This window comes from Cibotium barometz, chromosome 40, assembly GCF_041138505.1.
Source record: "Cibotium barometz isolate CiBa-2024 chromosome 40, ASM4113850v1, whole genome shotgun sequence".
Taxonomy (NCBI): Eukaryota; Viridiplantae; Streptophyta; class Polypodiopsida; order Cyatheales; family Cibotiaceae; genus Cibotium; species Cibotium barometz.
In genome coordinates this window covers 1,299,539-1,320,742 of record NC_141085.1, presented here as the reverse complement: position 1 = coordinate 1,320,742, position 21,204 = coordinate 1,299,539, and the positions used below count along the sequence as shown (strand labels likewise).

The 21,204-nt window shown below is 35.6% G+C and overlaps 1 protein-coding gene across 1 annotated transcript; it reads left to right on the top strand.

The window, feature by feature from the left end:
- Positions 1 to 16,531: 16,531 nt before the first annotated feature.
- On the top strand, positions 16,532 to 17,843 carry LOC147615094 (uncharacterized). The gene has a single exon (XM_086779057.1). The coding sequence runs from the start codon at positions 16,679 to 16,681 to the stop codon at positions 17,405 to 17,407; it is 729 nt and encodes a 242-aa protein (XP_086635183.1). The 5' UTR covers positions 16,532 to 16,678; the 3' UTR covers positions 17,408 to 17,843.
- Positions 17,844 to 21,204: the final 3,361 nt, after the last annotated feature.

Here is a 21,204-nt window from a genome sequence, read left to right as displayed (position 1 = left end):
TGTGCTGATTTCAAATTAATTGGGTTTAATTTTATTAAATCTTAAAGCTTTACTAATTTTTTAAAAGCCAAGGAACCTGCTTATTGACGAAAAACTAGCCGACAGTCGTAAGCTGGTTTTTCTGCAGTCATTACTACACTCAAATCGGGCATCATGGATGCATTGACGACCTCCTAAAACCCCCAAACCCATCTCTCAAAAGCCTGCAATCCATCATCTCCTCCTCATGGACGGTGGTAGTATTTCTCTCTCTCTCTCTCTCTCTCTCTCCATCGTTTATAAAGCTTTTTGTTTTCTTTTAAAAGGCCAAAGCTTATACTTTATTAAAGCTTTAATATATATATATATAATTAATTAATTAAATCTTTTAAAAGTACATGTTTTGTTTTTAACAATCCTCTTGAAGAATTTTTCAGATGGCCAGTTCATTAGAGCAATGACAGGAAACATTGCTTTGTCATCATCAAGACTTCTATTAATTATTTCTAGAAATTTATTTTTATTTTCCAGCTTGGCTCCCACAGATCATGAGCTAAGTCTTCGTTACAATTACTCTTTATCAGTTGTAAATTAAATAAATTAATGCATGCATATTTTATGTTTTCCAATCAACTATTTTACAGTTCAAGCTGATATATATATATATAATTTCAATTATACTGTCTAGTTGTGTATCGTATTTTTGCAGCCATCCGAAGCTAAGTTCTCTATTTAATATTTTTATTTCAAATATTCAAGCATTTTGAGAGTATAATATTTACAATAATAAAACCTTAATTTATCCTTCCTCGATCCTTTAAATTTGTTTAAAATTATCAAATAGTACCCTTTTAAATCCAAATAAATTTCATGAGTCATTTTTGAGATTATCACATTTTTTTAAAGGATGATTATTTCATTTTTCATGTGCAAAATTAATTATTTCAATGTTTATTTCCTAGTTTTTAATTGTCTAAAAAATATAGTTTGCATGCTAGAAAAATCTGTAAAAATTAAATTTGAGTTTTTAAATATTTTAAAGCTAATTTTTAGGTTTTTAAAATATTTTCAGTACTATTTTGGTCATTTTTAATACTTCATTTTTTGTAATTTTAATAAAAGTGAGTTTAAAAATAATAATTTATTTTTTATGTTCGAAAAATAAAGAAAGCTGATGCAAATCCCTTGAGCTATCATAAAGGTATATGATGATGCAAGACCCATATAGCTTTCGGACAACCAGGAAAATTCTCAAGGATTCTTCTTCAAAAATCGGAAGTATTTTTTTTCAAGCTCTACGGACCACGAGGTAACAACAGAAACTTTGCCAAATTAATTTCCTATGTTGATAATTGTGCCTTGTTAATCATTTTTGTAGTTCAACTCAACAATCTAATTATCAACACCAGCAAATTACTGTATGGATATTTTATGCCTTGTCTAACCATTTATTTTACAGCTCAAGTCAATAAGCTTCGCATAAGATAAGTATTGCAAATATCTATATATTTTCTTCGATTATAATGCTTAATACATGTTGTATTTTGTTAGAAGTATATATTTTCGCAGTTTAAGCTAAGTAAGAATTATAATTTCTAAATTTTATAAATTCATATTATATTATGAATTAAAACTAACATACAGATTAGTTTATGTCAAATCTCCAATGATTTACTAGTTAAGTGTTCACCTTGTATAATTTGATAACTTGCATAAAATAAAATTATTAGTTATCAATTGTTTTTCTTCTAACTGATATTTTGCATGTCTACTAACCCAAGTAGGTTTCTCCATTTTCCATTATTTTAATCATCACGGTAAATTAAAACGTCACATATGCTTACAATATTTATGTCCTTTTAAAAAGATGTATTTTGTAGCAAAGCTATTCGACACTTACAAGTAAGTTGCTATTCTCTATAACTTAGTAAATAAATTTATTACTTTTTTTTCTAATATTTCTATGTAAATTTATCTTTCAAACATTGATTCAAACACTTTCCAAGTAAGTTTCTCCTTGCTATTCTTATAATAATGGTCATGCTTAAATATTTATTAATACAACTTCAAATCATATTACTATAAGTTTTATTTCTTATAAGGTCATAATTTAATATAACCCTATTTAGATTTGAAAGAATAATTATATCCATTGCATTACTTTCTCATTTTTCTAAATGTAGAACTCATGGCAATCGAATATATGTAAGCTTTTCAACTCAAGGTTAGTATTTTCTACCCTTATATCCATAACCAATTTAACTTTTATTCTTATGGTGTTAAGTTTCTCATGAGATTCTATTTAATAACCTTATATATCCTATTCATAGAAGTAATAACGATTCATATCTCTTTCGAGTGTTAATATTATTTTTGATATATTATTTCAATTACACCACAACGATGGAGATATGTATATGTATATACTCACTTTTATTTTCAAGACTTTTTCATAAGAGTTTTTATAATATTTTTACAACCTTAGAACCTAATTAATAAATGATGGAGATTCAACATTAAGATTAGTTCAAGTCCAATAACTTAAATAAAATTTCTAGATAGAGAAAATTTGTGTCAAAATTTAAATTTTAGAGGAAACTGGCCACTCCGCCTCAAACTTCTATTCTGAAGGAAGTAATGTATGGGTATGGAATTAATCTGGTGGTATGGGACATCAAATTGGTTTCATATACTTACTCCAGACGACACATTTATGTCTTCTATCTTTTACCATTCTATGTGTGTATGTGCAACACGCCTATGTGGTATGGGACACTTAGACTCGTCTTACATACATTCATTTGATTGGTTCATTGCATATGCATTATGTGTAGATCTAGTCTTCCAAACCAATCATGAAGCCATTCTCTCATGCGTTTATGCAACTGTATATCAGGGACACCCGTATATGGCATGCTTGTGGGCCTCCACTATTTATTTCAGTTGGTTTGCATGGAGGGGTGATTCCTGGGTTACTTACGCATGGCAAACATATGTGTGGCTTATGGGTATTTGAATACTTATGGGTTGTCTATATCTCAAGACGATGTTAGGATTAATTGAGTGTTCAATTAATTTTTTAACTAACGTGGATAGTGTTTATGATATAGCCAATGAGAAGTGCGAGGGTACCGATTGAGGTGTCGTATAGCTGGTAAGCGGTGGTGTGAAGATGATGATCATTTTTTGTGAATCATGTATTAGAATTTTATGTCATCTCATGTTAATAGATTATTTTGTGTATATTGTTCCTGATTTGATGATGAGTGTGAGGATCACTAATTTAGGTGTCGCACGAGTTTTCTTGTTGGTATTCCATGTCCATAAGAACCTCTGAGCCATGTTCGGACCTCTGAGTTTACCTTGTAGGTTATGACATCAATACCTATGAGCATAATCTTGTTCTCTCAACATTTTTCTCTTACACAACTAAGGACAGTTGCTTCCTCAAATGGAAGGACTGTCACATGTATATATTTTATCATATTTTTGATGAGTTAATAATCGTAGAAAAATATGCTTAATTTAATTTGTGCAGGATTCAGCTTAATGGAATGTGCGAATGTGCACAAAGTTATTTTATGTAACAAGGCCCATTAGCAATTATATTTGCGCAAATGTTTTTATATGTACAAACCTTAGGAGACTTCATATTAGCAATTATATTTGGGCAAGGGTTTTTATATGTACAAACCTTAGGAGACTTCATATGGTTAATAATATGTAAAGCAATACCCAAAAGTGGGAAAAGCAAGCCCAATTTGTACACACATCTATTATTAGCTCCTTGGGCTATTTTTATGAATAAAATTCTCTAAATACTCATGTCGTGAAAGTGGAGCTACACGGCATGGGGGGGAGGGGGAGATTGCACGCAATCTTGTCTTGATGGTGATGTTATTCTATTTATCTTGTCTTATGTATGCTATGCTCTTTGATTTTAATTTGATTCAAGTATTTGTTTTAATTTTTGATGTATTTTATGAGATTTTAATTATTTCTTCAAGAAGTACAAAAGGGTCCTATGACACATTGACAAGTGCTATACTCATTGCATAGAGGATGAAATAGAGAGAGTCATATCTATGGGGAGAGTTTTTTGGCTTATCATTGTACTACAACTTATCCTCAGGATGGGGATGTGTTTGGTGATGGTAGTCTTCATGATGGTTGAGATACCCATTATGACAATGCATGCTCTAGCTAGCTTGATGGTGGATATTTTCGTATGCTTGGTACACATGTTACTTATGGTGAGCTAGGGTTTTGTATTTACAATCAGCATGTGTATTTGGATGATCATACCTATGCCCATACAGATGTCAATTATGAGGTGTGTATCTTTGGGTCTTGTGGGTTCCGATATGATGTGATGGCTTATGCAGTTAGGGCATTCACTTTTAGATGTGTCATATGCTACTTAGTTTGTATTGCCTATGGAGGACACGATTAGCTTCGTCCAGAGATGAGGATTCTTTGCATTTCACATTTGATTCAGGCAGTCATGTGGACCATTTATCATGGCATGGACTTTGTTTCAGGACATGTGGTCATATAGATATGCATATGGATCATGGGCTCTTGGGATTGCCATTTGATCCAGCAAATTGGGTGATGATGGCTACATCACATTTATGCTTTTCAGCTTGGGAGTCCATCTATGCAGTTTCCCATTTGATCTAGGAGGTGACATAGATTATTATTTAGGATCATGGATTGGTAGCTACCCATTATGATTTACAAATCCTGTGGGCGACCTGCATCTATGAGGTCACATAATCGATTTTGGCTTTTGTATATAGCCTTTGTGTACTTGTGTGCACAGCCACCCTTCGATTTTGAGGACCAAAAAATTGTGGGAATCGATGGTTTGTAATGTAGTAGTGGTTTAAGTGCACATTCACATGGGGAATGGGGCTAGGTACTTTGGGCTTAGGGTCATTTACATATGTGGGTTTATGGGGCCTTGGGAGATAAAAGGTATAGGGCACATGGATATTATACGTTTTGATACTTTTGAGATATCATTTTTTACATGTTCTTGGAGATCTCATGCCCAAGATTCTATGGTGATTCTCTCTCATGAGTGCAAGGTGATACTCCCCTATAGTGCACATAGTGCACATGTGGTACTCCCCTATAGTGCACTATAGGTGATACTCCCCTATAGTGCACATGTGGTACTCCATGTGATGAATGCATCTCTCTCTTCTCTCTCCTCTCCCCTTTCTTGTATCTCCCCAAATAATGTTAAGTTTCACCATTAGAAAACCACAGCATATACCTTGTTCCATGCATTAGATCTTGTATCCTTATTTTTCATTGCTCTATTTATATTAAAATATTAAGAAGTGGTAGATGTACCTTATACTTTTAGACAACAAGATGATTTTATCATAATTCAAAAAAATCCTCCTTCCTAATTTTTGTTTCTCCCCCTTCATTTGATCTTTTTTCAAGCCCTCCCATCTCCCTTTCTTCTACTCCTTATTTAACTCTTTCATTTCCCCCCTTTCATTTTCTCTTTTTTTAAAGTCCCTCCCCCTCCCCCTCCCTTTTTTCTACTCCTTATTCAACTCTACCATAGCTTTTTCTTTTCTCCCTCTCTTGTTAGGAAAACATTTACAGATACGTTGCTTGGTCTATGGCTTTCAAGACTTTATGATTTTAATTTTTTATTATACCTTGTTAATGTTTGTCATTATTACATTAGTTTTTTAGGTTTCAAGTTACTGATAATGTGTGTTATGTTTAAGCTTTCTATTTTGAAGTTTTCTCGTGCTCAAAAGTTTTGGTACTAAATTTTTTTTTGGAGTAGGTAATAATCACTCTTTAGGTTTTTGATTAGTTTAGGCTTTGCATTTAGACGTCAAACTTTCATGATGTTTTGTAGGATTTTTTTAGAGTGGGCAAAAATCACTCTTTAGGTTTTTGATTAAGTTTAGAATTTAGATTTGGAGGTAATAATCACTCTTTAGGTTAATCTTTTGTGATGTTTGTATGATTTTTTTGAATAGGTAATAATCACTCTTTATGTTTTTAATTAAGATTAAACTTTAGATTTGGAGGTAAATCTTCCATGATGATTTTAGGATTTTTTTTAGAGTAGATAATAATTAGTCTTTAGGTTTTTTGGGTATATAGGTTCTACTTTTTCAATAATCTTCGATGATATTTCTCTGTGCATGGTTGTTGCTATAGGTTTAAGTATTTTTTAATTTGTTAACATCTTCTTTAACACTAGTCTTTAAAAAAAGCCACTTTGTTGCTTTTTCAAGGTTTTTTAAAAAATTTGAGTCTCTTAAGTTATTGAGTTTCAAATAAAATCCTCTTAGGAAACTCTTGTTAACACGTATACGGAGTTGAAAAAAATAGAGCCGCAAAGAATAAATCAACAATAATATTTTTCAATAATCATAAACTAGGTGGAACGTGCTAAGTAGCACTAAATGTTTGTATATCTTATTTAAAATGGGAAATAAATGGCCCTCTAATTAGAGCGTGTTGTTGAATATTTTTGCCACTTCTATGGCTTTTACTATTTTTAGTAAAATTTCACTTTTTGGGTAAAACAAAAATTCCATATGATGCATTTTGTTAAGGGAGATCATCTATGTGCTACTGATTTTTAATGAATACAACTTGGCCCTTCTCTTGCATGTGGGATAATTCTCACTAGGTGATGAGGCTTCTCACACTCACTCCATATTTTCCTTGTGCTCCATGGCACCATATTTCTCAACATGAGAAAGTCTTTTACACTCTGCAATTTTTTCTTTTTGTAACCCAACTGTTGTGGGTGCTCTAGGATGGTTGCAGTTGGAGTTCTGTTCATCATGTAAACTACTGTAGAAATAGCCTCAGCCCAATAGCTATGCGGCATATTCTTCTCTCCCATCAATGCTCGCGCAATCTCAGCAATGTGCCTATTTTTCCGCTCAGCAACTCCATTTTGCTGCGGAGTGTATCTGCATGTAAACTGTCTCCGAATACCATTCTTCTTCAAAAATTTAGAGAACTCATTGGAGAAGTACTCTCCCCCTCTATCTTACCTTAGGCACTTTACATATTTCCCTGTTTGCTTTTCAACCATAACTCTGAAATTCTAAAAATGAGTGAACACATCACTCTTCTCCTTCATGAAGTATACCCACACTTTCCTTGTGTGGTCATCAATAAATGTCACATAATTCCTGTAGCCTGAAATCCATAAATTAGCATGAATGGACTAAAATTGGTAGTAGAATGTTTAGCACTATTATAAGCAAATTCTAATAATGGAAGATACTCATCCCGATCCGTTTTGCTTATGATTAACATATGCCCAAAGCGTATCTTCTAGGACTTGATTAATCCTTTATATCTATCCATCGCTTTGTGGATGTTCAGACATACTCTTACTAAGTTTGGTGTCCAACTTTTCGAACAGTTCTTTCCAAAAATGGCTTGTAAACTTTGTATCTCGGTCGCTTACTATATCTGCTCGCAATCCATACAATCTATATAGATGATGGATAAACATTGTAGCTAATTCTAGTGTTTTTACTTCCTTTTAATTAGTTGGTATAAATTGTACCAACTTGGTTAACCTATCCACTACTACCCACACTCAATCATGCCCTCTACTTGTTCGGGGTAGTCCCACTATGAAATCCATAGAAATACTTTCCCACTTTCCCTCAGGTATTTGTAGTGGTTGTAATATTCGACCTACTTTTAGGCGCTCAGCTTTATTGACTTGGTACTTAGGGAATTTTATAACATAATTCTAGATCTGTCCTTCCTTAAACCTGCCGAATAAAACTATCTTTTAACAAGTGCATAGGTCTTAGAAATTCTCGGGTACCCCACACTTGGATTGTCATGACATTCTAGTAAAATATTCTCACGAACATTTTCTTCTTTGGGTACATAAATGCGACCTTTATATAATAAGTACCCATTATCGATGGATTTTTTTTTCCACCAACGATCTTTTTCACTTATTGACCCTTCTTTAAGTGATACCCTTTTATCACTAGAGCAAATGTATTTTCTTTACTTTGTATTTGAGAGTTATCTTTTTTAATCAAGTAATTCCAAACTACTAGCTAGGGTCATTAGCACATTTTCCTTATAAATAAGTGAGACAGCAACTCGCTTTCTAGTTGAGTAAAACTCAAGTTACTCATTTATCATGGGTGCTCTCGACTTAGAGCATCTGCCATGACATTAAATTTTCCTTTTCTATATCTAATTGAAAATCAAACTCTTGTAGTATTTCAGCCCATATAGCCTTCCTACCTTTTAACTCCTTTTGAGTACTTAACCATTTAAGACTTTCACGGTCAGAAAATAGTTCAAAATTGGCACCATACAAATAATGATGCTACTTTTTAAGAGTATGCACAATTGCAAATAGTTCTTTTTCATAAGTTGAATAGTTACTTTGAGCTTTGTCTAATGTTTTACTTTCAAATGCAACTTGCCTTCCCTTTTGCAATAATACTACTCCTACAACAAAATTACTAGCATTCGTTTTCAATATAAATGTTTCATTTAGATCCACTATTTGAAAACTAGGAGCAGTAGCTATTGCTACTTTCAATTTTTCAAAACTAACTTGTTGATCACGAGTCCAAATAAATTGTTTTCCTTTTCCTTTAAGCTGATTCGTCATTGGAACAACTATCTTAGCATAATTCCTTATAAACTTTCGATAGAACCTTGCAAGTCCTAAAAAGGTTTGTAACTCATCTACAAATTTCCCTGAATAAGGATGAAGTATAGTTTTCATCATGGTCATAAAAGTAGTGGGAGCATTAGTTAGACCAAAAGACATAACTAAAAACTCATAGTACCCAAAAGATGTTCTAAATGCCATTTTTTGTACATCATCAATTCTAATTCTTACTTGATGATATCTAGACCTTAAATCTATCTTACTAAAATATTTAGCACCTTTGAGTTGATCAAACAACTCATCTATCCTAGGGATATAAAATTTATTTTTTATTATGATTGCATTTTCAATCCACCATAATCTATGCACAAGTGCATTGATCCATTTTTTTAGCCAATTTTTTTTCAACTTCTTATCTTTTAGTGAAACTTACTCTATAAGGTGGCCTACTAATTGGCTTTGAATCCTTTAAAACTTCTATGGGATGATTTATCCCTCTATCCATAGGTAAATCTTTTGGTAATGTTTTCAAAAAATATCTTTAAATTATTCTAATAAATTATTCAAAGAAGAATTAACTATTTCATAAATACTTGAATCAAACTTTTCATAATGGTTTTTAAATTGAGACATTGCATAACACAAAAACATTTGTTCTATTTCATTATCTTGATGAAGATTTTGGAGCTCAATATTATATATCAAAGGATAAGATGGTACATTGCAATGTAATAAATTTTTCTTTATGCTCAAATATTAGTGTATTATGAAAATAGCTTCTCGAAAGTGTTTCCCCCAATGAAAATAACCATTCTCTCCCAAGAATTACATATGTGATCAACAGCCGTATGACTTGAAAATCCAAAAGTGCTTCATACTCTTGAATCTTTATCCCAACTTGGTTTACCATAGTATCCCACTCATCTTTATCATAGCCATTGGCTAATGTTACTATATACTTATGAGAACTTGGGACTTGAGGGAAACTTAAGTTTCTTAACCAAGTTGTAATTTAAAAAGTTGTGTGTGGCCGTATCATCTATGAGAACTCTAGCTTTTTTATCTTTAATATTTCCATGCACTTGAACCAAATCATGTGGTCCAAATGATGGTTCCCACATAGATTTTACCACCATACAACAATTATTTTCATTAGAATAACAAACCTTGACCGATTTATATTTAGGAGAATCCTTAAGTGTTACTTGAATAGTGTGCAGCGATTTTCCTTTAGATTTATTATTACCATTCCCACTAAGTTCTTGTCCTTGGGACTTAGGACAATGCTTTTTATCATGACCTGGCTCAAGACAAGAGAAACAAAGTTTTTCTTTAACCATTATTTCAAAATCTTGCTTTTTAGGAACTTACTAGGATTGGATTTTTTCTTTTTTGAAGGTTCTTCCTTTTTAAAGGAAAAAATCTTTCTTTTTTGAGAGCTAAAATTTTCTCCATGAGGCTTATATGAAAACTTAACGATTACCATTACCCATGGTATTGTCAAAAAATTTTAAAATTTTTTATAAATCTTATAGCCTCAACTAAGTTTTTTGGCTCTTTGGAGCGAACTTCCTTCTTGTACTCCCTTTTTAGTCCTCTAATGAAGCCTCTTACTTTTTGAAAACTGTCTATTCCCTTAAGCTTTAAGAGAATTTCTCTATAGCAAACTATATATTGAGCGAGATTTCAATTCTTTTATTCCATAGAACAATTATCCCACTCCTCCCAATTTTGGTCTTCTTCATTTTCAGGAAGATATTCCTTTAAGAATAATTGCTTGAATGAATTCCAAGAATAAAGTACTTGTCTAGCTTCTGCTAAACTCATCCAACCACTTATAAGCTTTGCCTTGTAAGGATAGACTAGCTTCAATGGGGCGGTTGTGATTAGGCACATTTCTTAAAAGATATAAATCTAGACCGCATCTTTATTTCTCTCCTTCTCTTCTCCACTGCATTTAAATATTTGAATACTATACCCTGGTCTCTAGTTTTGGGACCTTCTCCTTATCTTCTCCACTAAGTGGGTCTCCTTATCTTCTCCACTAAAAGTGGGTACCTTTAAATCTTTGAATACTATACCCTGGTCTCTAGTTTTGGGACCTTCTTCAATTATGGTTTCATTCAACCTTATTTCTAGAGTTTTTTCCCTTATCTCACCAATATTTTTAGATATTTTTTTATGCCCAATCCCTCCCCTCCCATCAAGGAGCTGAGAAGACCCATCATTTTCTCAAGTTTATTTTTTATATTAGAGATTTTCTCTTTCATTTCCTTCATTTCTATATCCTCATAATCATTAAGGTCTAAATCTTGCATAATATTTATTTCATATGGTTTTGTAATATCCTCTTCCATGTGGAAAGAGGATATTGGGTTTCCCCCCTTCTCACCAATTTTATCTTCCCACCTTGAGAAGTCATTTACTCTACCACTAAGAAAAATGGAAAATTTCTTACAAAGTAAAAAAAATGCAACACAATGACTTTTGGTTGGATAATTATGAATTGTCCCCAATGATGTGAAGAATAATTCCATTGATTACTTCTTATTGATATTTGCTTCAAAGATCCTTCAAGGTCGTCTTGTACTCCACTTTCTCCATGTAGAACTCTAAAGTATGCCTAATTTATTAGGCAAGCTATATAAAGAACTTGGCTCTGATGCCAATGTAATGCTCTTTGCATTATAAGCTTGAAGACTTGTAAGACTTTTACTTTGATTCTCCACCCAATCATATCCCAAATAGTCCCTAAACTCATGGTTATATAGGCCTAATTGGTGCATGACCTTTTAACTTCAGCCCCTTGACCTTTCATTGGCTAGACATTGCCTTTTCCTTGTCCAATTCCTCTTCAACTACCCCTAGAAGAGGGCGCCTACTTCTGTGTCCCTTGGGCTTTCATTCTTCTGCACCATCTACTTCTCTTTTTACTTTAACTTTAATGCCTATTAGCCATCGCTTAAGTATTTCCTATTTGAAATCCCTTGAACTTATTTATATACAACATTTTACATATAAATAAACTTTCCTAGTCTTACCTTAGTGTTTCATGTCAGTCTCATAACATGCGGGCGTATGCGAGTGAACTACTGAAGTATTGTATGACAAAGTATGGATCCGAAGGAAAGGCAAGCTGGCTCGCACGATTTGTAAGTTTTCCCTTTGCCATTTTTCATTAAGTTTAGTTCATTTGTCTCGTTGTGAATTTCATATCTCATGCATGTTGTAATTTATTGTAGGAAAGAGTAATAGGTCGCCTCCCAATGGTTTGGGAGAATAGGACCACAAGCATCACAATGAAGCTAATGCTTGGGAGTTGCTTAAACGTGAGGGAGTGGTCACTGATGCGGATATCCAATGAGCTCAGCACGGCAAATTGGTGAGTAGTTAAACTTAAATTTTAATTACCCAACTTGTTTTACTTGTGGCTAACTTTTTTGCATTGTATCACTATTTAATGCAGGAAGATGATGCTGAAAGTGGTGGTAATGATGAAGGTGGTGGTTCACGTAGTGAAGATGCAAGCGAAGATAAAGATGTTCTAATTTAATTAGTTTTTAATGTATTTATCTTTATCCATTTTTGGACATGAACACCTTATGTAATTTTCAATATAATCCATGACATTGTATTGTAAATTCTTTTATGTTTTAAGTGATTAAGTGTTTTTTAAAAAATGTGATTAAGGAGTGTCTAAATAATGTGATTAAAAAAAGTAGGGAAAGAATGGGGGAGAGATGTGGGGGCACATGTCCCCACATCTATCCCCCATTTTGTCTCCCTTTTTTTGGAGACAATCCATGGCTATAGCCATGCGTGGCTATATACGCTACTACATGTGCAACTATATATGCGGCTATATGCATGGTTATATGTGCGGTTATAGCCGCGTGCTCATAGCCGTGTGTATAGCCGCGCTAAGTTTTTTTCCATAAATGAATTCTTTTAAATTTGCACGGCTCTAGATACGATTGGGATCTTCATTTGTTGTAGTGCATTATGCTAAGAACACTTCTTGTGAAAGATAACTCAATGCCCAAAGAACTCAAAAACCCTAAACATAATGGATGGACATAGCACTCATGATGAATTTATTGTTAAAGAATGTGATTGAAATGTGCTTTTAGCGTTTTCCACATTTTTAGAGTGTAAACATTAGGAGGGAAATACAAGTTTTAGAATTTTTGAGATTACTGAAATGGATAACCAATTTACCAAAAGAAGTGTATAGTATAGCAGTACTATACTATGCCATTTTAGTGAAACAAATAACCATTTATCAAAAGAAGTCATAGTATTATGGTTTATAGTAGTACTATCCAAATTATCCAAGGAAGACAATGCTAAAGACTAATTCAATCAAATAGTTTAACCCACTTGAGAACACTTGAGACAAGCATAATGGAGCTTGACATAATGTCTCCACAAAGTAATCACATACCTCTATTATCACCAAGATGCATAGTACAAAGGTGTGAAAGTGTGCTTATAAATATAAAGGAACATGCCTATCTCCCTTGATTCTCTCCACCTCCCTACATTAGCGGATGGTGGCTTGATTCTAGGAGATACCACCCACCTAAGCCCAATAAGCTAGGCACTAGGGTTCATGCCTTTGACCTTCTAACAAATGTTATACCTTAAGGTATTGATGCCATCTAAACTAATGTGAATTTGCACAGATGGATGCTAGAGCACACAAAGCAAAACACACACACACACACACACACACACACACCCACACACACACACACACACACACACCCGTATGAGTCCACATACATTTATGATTACACTATTAGAAAAAATAAGGGATGCACTATGGAGAACCTTCCTCTTATTTTTAGTATCAAACTTAGTTCAAATTTAGTTTTTTTGAGTGAAAAATAAAGTACCACCATATATGTAATCATTTAGGTGAACCTACTTGAAATATTTACCATGGGATTTATTTCTTATTTTTACGTATAGTCTAAAGCTACATTAAAAGGAAAAAAAACAATTCCTTCAAAAAACGTTTGGCTCTTATAAAGTATATTACAGATGATTCATCATTCAAGCTAGGTGAAGCCTAGAAGTTGGAAATGAATGCTTGGGAAAAGAAAATTTCAAAAGAGAGAAACCTTGCAAAATGTTTTAAAGTCTTTGATTATGATGAATATGGGGTTTTTGTATTATTCTCATAATTGCAAAATCAATGCCATGTTTGAAATTGATATTTTTATATGGCTCAAGAATGTAAGCAAGCATAATATCTAGTATTACGTAACAATCACATGGGAAAAGGATCTTTCAACATAGAGGGTTCTACATTAGCTACATGCACAAAAACACAAACTTGAAGAAAAGTATATTTTGACATAGAACTCTCTCTCTCTCTCTCTCTCTCTCTCTCTCTCTCTCTCTCTCTCACACACACACACACACACACACACACACACACACACATAGAAGTATTATCTTTTCTCAATGAAAGAAAATATTCCTCTCATTTCTTTGAAGAGATCCCACACTCACATAGAGATTAAGCTCCCCCCTCACCTCTCTCTCTCTCTCTCTCTCTCTACCACATAAAAAGTTAGAAATTCTCTCTCAAATGATCACAAAGGCCAACTCTCTCTTCCTCTATAATGTGTCACTCATAAATGAAGAAGGATATTCTCTCACACATAGAATTAACACAAAGAATGGGTTGGTTCACCCTCTCTTGTGCCAAGAAGATGAATAAAACCATAAATTTCACAAAGATTGAAAATAATATTTCTCGCTATCCTAGGAAGATAACCACACACACAAAGATGCCCGCTCTCAATAGAAGATCAATAGCACTCCCATGGAAGGGATATCTAATACCATACTAAAATTATGGTATGCACAATGCAAAACCAACACAAAGGGATTAACAAAAAGTTGAGATGCTTAGCATTAAGCCAAGATCACATGTAATAATTCACCTTAAGCAAGACTGTTAATCTTATCAAAGAGTTTAACCCACTTGAGAACACTTAAGATAAGCATAATGGAGCTTGACATAAGGTATCCACCACAAAGTACTCACATGGCTCTATTATCACTAAGATGAATAGTAGAAAGGTGTGAAACATTACAATCATTCAACCATATGAATCCTTAGTAACTGTGAAGAAGTGTTGAAGATAAATAATTGATTTTGTGTATGTGTATATCGTGTGTGTGCATGCACACATGTGTGTGTGTGTGTGTGTGTGTGTGTGTGTGTGTGTGTGTGTGTGTGCACGTACATGTGTGCATGTGCATGTGTGTGTATGTGTGTGTGCGTGCACTATTCAAAAACCAAAGGGAAGCACTGGGGACAACCCTTCCCGTACTTTTAGGAACAATATATTTAAAATATTTTTAAATCAATTATTTTGAGTCAAAGTTAAAGTATAACTACATATGGTAATCATGTATGCAAAACTATCTTCAATACCATGGAATTTCTTCCTTTATTTTTTACCTATGGCTAAAAGCGACATCGAAAGGGAAAATAGAAATTTCCTTCAAAAGAAGACATATTGATTTCGTTGATTACAAAGTACCTCATGGTCTATAGATGGGTTAAGATTCAGATGGAGGCTCCTAAATTTTGAAAAAGAAGGCTAGCAAAAGGAAACCTCTTACCAATGGGTGTGTAGCTTGTTAGTGGATGGGGGATTGGAGTCTCAAGAGTTAACCCCCCCACCTACACCCATTCTTAAAAACCTTTCAATTTAGTACCAAACAAAAAGGGCACCTCAAAAGAGAGAAACTTTTGACAAATGTTAAGAAGTCCTTCATTATGGCACTTAGAATGGAGCTTTTGTATCGTTCTCATGATTGCAGGATCATTGTCATTATTTTATATGGTTTAAGATTCTAAGCAAGGATAATATTTTGTATAATATAATTGAGAACCACATAAAAAAGGATCTTTCAACATAGAAGGGTCTACATTACTAGGAAATCTTTCTCTCTCTCTCTCTCTCTCTCTCTCTCTTCTCACACACACACACACACACACACACACACACACACCGATGCATGCATTGACATACGCACTCACAAACACACATATTTATGACTACGCAATTAGAGAAACAAAGTTAAGCACTATGAAGAACCCTTCTCTTGTTTATAATAACAAAATATTCATATCTTTCAAAATTAGTTATCTTGAGCGAAAAAATACAAGCAGGTGTGGTAAACCATGTATCTAAACCTACCATGCAATTCTTCCTCATTTTTCGCTTATGGCCAAAAAATAAAGATCTCCTTCAAAATGATTTATTTTTACTATTTCAAGATTCTTGAAGCATGGAAAAGGAAGCACTTGCAAAACTTTAGAAGTCCTTCATTGTGATGTAAGTTGGTAGAACTGTCGGGTTCCATTCAGAGGACCCGGGTTCGATATGATCGAGTTGCGCGAGAGGGGTGCTTTGTGAGCTGATGGAAATACCCCACCTTCCCACAAAGAAGTCCTTCATTATGATGTAGGGCCAACGTTGGGATTGATATTTTTATATGGTTGAAGATTGTAAGAAAGAATAATATTTTGGAGCAACGCCAAGGAGTACAAAAACCTTGTCAGATTGTTCATTGTCTCACGAGAAAAAAGCACACAGAGATTGCTCATGCATAAACACACACGTGCGTGCGTGCACATACACCCACACCCATACTGGTTTAGCCCCTCTCGTAGACTCTAGCTCTCACCTTGTAGTTGATTCTACTCAAATTGGCACCAGCGACAGAGCGACACGTGGTAGCGGATATTTCGGGGCCGATGGTAGTGGATTTCCCGAATCCACTTTGTGTGATGACGGTTGATCTCCACAATCCACTTTCCATGATGGGTCTCTCTCGCGGGCCTCCAAATGCACTCCTAGTCACACGTTAAAAATCTGCTCTCTGATACAAATCTTCGCAGCCTCTCGCTACAACAGTGATCATAGGCTTACAGCCAGTTGCTCTTGAAGGCTTTATACATATGATCTAGCGCTCTCGAGTAGTCATAGCTTCACGTCCTCACATCATATGGCCAACAAATACTTGCGAAGATGCAGGCGCCCTGGGCTTCCCCTCTTCTCTAATGATCAGCGTGCTGATAGCATGGCTGTGCAGTGTGCACCTGCTAATTCTCACGCAAGGTCACGCCATAACGTCTGTTTTCCCCTTCAACGCCGCCCATCAGCTGCAGGCGAGGACGATGACGACCTCATGAATTTTCTCAATGTTAAAGTGATGCATGAGGACAGAAAGCAGCTTGCACGTAGTCATTCCTGCTCAAAGCCCCGGCTGGTGCCTTCCTTGAAGTCTCTTCTCCATCGCCCTGCATCTCATGATCATCTTCATGATGCTGCAGGAGGTCATCATCATCATAGCATCCCTCCTGACACTCCTCTCAAGTACACTCGCTCGTGGAGCACACCCAGCCTACGCATCCACAAGCCGCACAACGTAATTAGTGGTAATAATGTCCTTCATGGAAGCTGCTCCCAAGGTTGCAACAGTAAGCGTGCCCCCAAGGGCCACGTGGCGGTGTATGTGAACGGGTCACAGCGCTTCGTGGTTCCCATCCCTTACTTGAGCCACCGGGACTTCCAAGCTCTGCTACGCAAAGCAGAGAGCGAGTTTGGGTTTCGGCAGAAAGGTGGCCTGGTGATACCGTGCTCACTCTCCGAATTTCAGCAGACGCTCACTCGGATACACCTAGAGAAAGGCCCCCAGACTACTCTCTCGACGCCACACCGCACTATTTCGTAGAACCGCGCAATTTTGTATGTGCGGAAGTCGTGTGACCTTTTTTTGATGCCAATTTGTTAATTTGGACAAGTCTTGTGTTCTTAAGAAACGATTTGTCATTATTTATTGGTTCCTCTATGAAAATGATTTCTCCCACAAGTTGGTAAAGGGAGTGGTATATCCTTGACTCATTAGCCAAAGTGAGGCATATGAACTATGTGGAGCGATGGATGAAGATGAATAACTCCATTACAAAATATCTCAAGTCCCAATCCAGTGACACAATGTTTCACAATTTTCATGGTTGTCCTATGACCAATAGGAAGAGGAAATGCTTCACAATTTTCATGGTTGTCCTATGACCAATAGGAAGAGGAATGTTTGTACTTAGCTTTGTTACTTCAATCCAGAACCATATGTAAAAAATGATTATCGAAAGTTCCATGTTTTTTTTAAATGGAGTTGCAAACAAATGGAGGGGCTTTTGAGTTTTTAACAAGTGAAGTCACCACAAGAGGCAACGAACCTTACAGATTAAGGGATGTGTCTACATTCACAAATTATAAACTCAATGTTGCACTAGTTTCAAAGAAAAACACCATTAAACAAGTACTTCTCTCCCCTAGCTTCTACATAGAAAAACACCATATCTTACTCTCAATATGCAAGAAAGTGCTAACGGTAAATCATCAATTGGTCAAATGGTATCATGGAAAAAGGACTTGTAAAGGGAAATGGGCCAAAAAAGGGGCTATAGGCATGGTCCAATGGGGAGGCCAAGGCGTATGTGAGTGTGAACATGGGACATAGATATATAAGACAATTATAAGCCCTAATTGTGAGTAACTCATAACCCCTTTTGATCAATTCTAGTCATGTCCTACTTAGAAAGCTTTCATGGAGACCTTCTCCCATGTCTTAGACTCCACATAAATGATATCTACATGAATCTAGATTCTATATAAACAAGTCTCCTCTCCCTTCCTTTGTTTTATTGGTATATGAGAGCTCTTGGCCTTTATCAAAGCAAATTTGAGCAACACTTTCATGTCATACAAAAGTTTTTTATTTTCTTGATTTTTCCCTCATATTTTCTTGGAAACCTTGATTCAAGCATAGAAACACTTCAAGCTGAGGTACCTAGGCTTGTAGAATCTCTAATTTAGGAAGCATTCATGTCCATGGAGATCTTGGAAACCAACCAGGTATCAAATGGGGAAAAAATGAGCCAAGAATGATGGATTTTCAGCATTGTTGGCATCCCCGACAAGTGTATGTGGATGGACAAGCCTTATACAACCAATGTGAAAGGGATTTAAAAAAAATGGAGCAAGTCCCATCAAACCTCACAATTGAGTTATATTGGTCGAAATAGGCCACTTTTACACACACTCAATGTGCATGTTCAAGCAGGCAACAAGGAAAATTTACCACTGAGTTCATTTTCTTTTGGGAGTTTGTCTACAAACATTCTATCTACATCACAAGAGGTGATGCCAAAGGGAAGCATGTAGCTTTTGGCTTTACACATGTGGATGGTTTGTGGGATCATGGTGATCCACCCGTCAGGCTACGCATGCGTAATGCCAACGCATCAAAGACAAAGTGGTTTCCTCAAAGTTCAAAGGGGAAGGATCAAGTGTTGAGATGTCAAGCTTAATAGGAGCTGACACTCATAATGTGCCTAGGGATCATTACACCTTTACACCACTGGCAAGGTGACACGATGGATCTTTGCCAATGATCCTACAGCTAGACTATAGCTACCTAGTCCAACCGAGTTATGCCATACTTATCTTGCCAACTCACCTACTTAGTGTGTTCACATTATGGACCGCTTGTACATAGTACTCTAGTATTTATGTTGGTTTTCACTTACCTTTGTAAACCTCTTTTTGAGAGCAAGAAGAAGAAGAAGATCTTAGCCTCGTTCCATCTTGGTGTGTGCCTTATCCATTGTTGTGTGAGTGTGTGTGTGTGCTTGCAAAGAGCTCAAGCTCTCACTCCTCCCCTAATCTTTTCATGGTATCAGCGATGCCTGGTTCACGCTAAGGAGTTAAGAGGAAAGAAAGGAAGCTATGAAGGCAAAGGAAGTGGTACACAGGTAAGAGCATCATCATCTCTTTCCCTTCTTATTTTGGTATGACACCCCCTGGGTAGCTCTAGGAGCTACACGTCTCTAATTGAGGAGCTATCTTTGTAGGTATGAAGACACTTGTTTGGTGCGCTACTTAGTACTTAAATTTATGGGAAGATTTACATTTCAGGCATATTTTGGCCTCCGTTTGGCCACTATAAGGTGTTTTCGGGCACATCTAGGAAGATCTAGTTTCGAACTGTCTCTATCTAAGCTCTGGTTATTATAATGTAGTAGTGCATTTTGGGTGTGCAGATAGTGATTTCACATGTATATTGATTGTGGGTGTATGTACGTGTAATCTAATCACATGTTATGACATACCGATTGTACAAAAGTACCACTATATGAGTTACAACAGATACTGTTGTGTTGTAGATTACATGTGAAAATTATCTATTTGCAGATTTCTGGTTGTTGCAAGAAAAGATGTCTAACATCATCATCCAAATTATCACTGAGAAGGTTGACAAGAACAAATTATTAGTGAGAAGTTTGGCAAGAACAAATTCCAGGCATGGAAGCTCAGAATGACCAATTTCCTGATGTGAAAAGGATTTTGGGACGATAATAAAGGAGACAATGAGGAGCCTCTAGAATTGCCTGGAGAGAAAGCTATTATAGCAGAGATAAAGGCATTCAAATACCAGGGTGCAAAGAAAGTCATGTGTTGGCTTTCAATCAGTGTGACAGACATTATGATAGGGCACGCATAGGATGCCAACACTCTAGTAGTTGCATCCAGGTTCAAACCAAGTCACTTTGGAGTAAAATGTCAGAAGAAGCAGAGAGACATAAGAAGTGAAACGTTATAGCAAAATAATTATGCATCTTCAAGCAAGCATGCTAAAGATAGATGTGAGCATTTGTTTATTATTCAGCATATGTTGAACTTAGTGACTACATATGTATCCACAAACGGTGATGATGTATGATTTGTGGATTCGAAAGCCTCTAACCACATGGCCTGTCTCACGGTGACTGGTTCGGAGATGTTAGAAATCGAGAGAAGAACCAGGTTATGTATCCTATTACTCACATTGGGAATGTGCCATTGGCTATACAAGATGGTAAGATGAGGTACTTAGCTTATGCACTTCATGTGCCTAACATAACAAAGAATTTGGTTTCTCTTGGGGTTGATGGTTGAGAAGGGTTTGTAAGTACACTTTAACCCTAAGGACTCGTATGTTGAGGACTTCAACAAAAAATGTCATTTGGTTAGAGAGTAGGTGTGGATTTATTTTATGAAAGAGGAAAGTGAAGTGTTTACTCACTTTTAGAATTTTAGAATGTTGGCTAAAAAGAAAACAAGTTTGCAGGTTAGTTGCCTAAGGTCAAATGGAGGGGGATAATACTTCTCTAATGAATTCAGTGAGAGCTTGAGAAAGCATGGAATTTAGAGGCAATTCACATGCAGGTACACTCCATAGAAAAATGGTGTTGCTAAGAGGAAGAATAGCCACATTGCAAAGGTTGCTCGTGCATTGGTGGTGACTGAGATGAGCATGCCTCACAGGGTCAAAAGCTCTATTAAAAGATTGATGTGTGATGGTTATGTAGCTCACCATTATGCATTTATGGCAAAGGTTGTGTAGGAGGTTAAACCCACATGTTTTGAGGATGCTATTGGACATATACATTGGGAGAAACCCATGGATGAATAAACGGTTGCATTGGA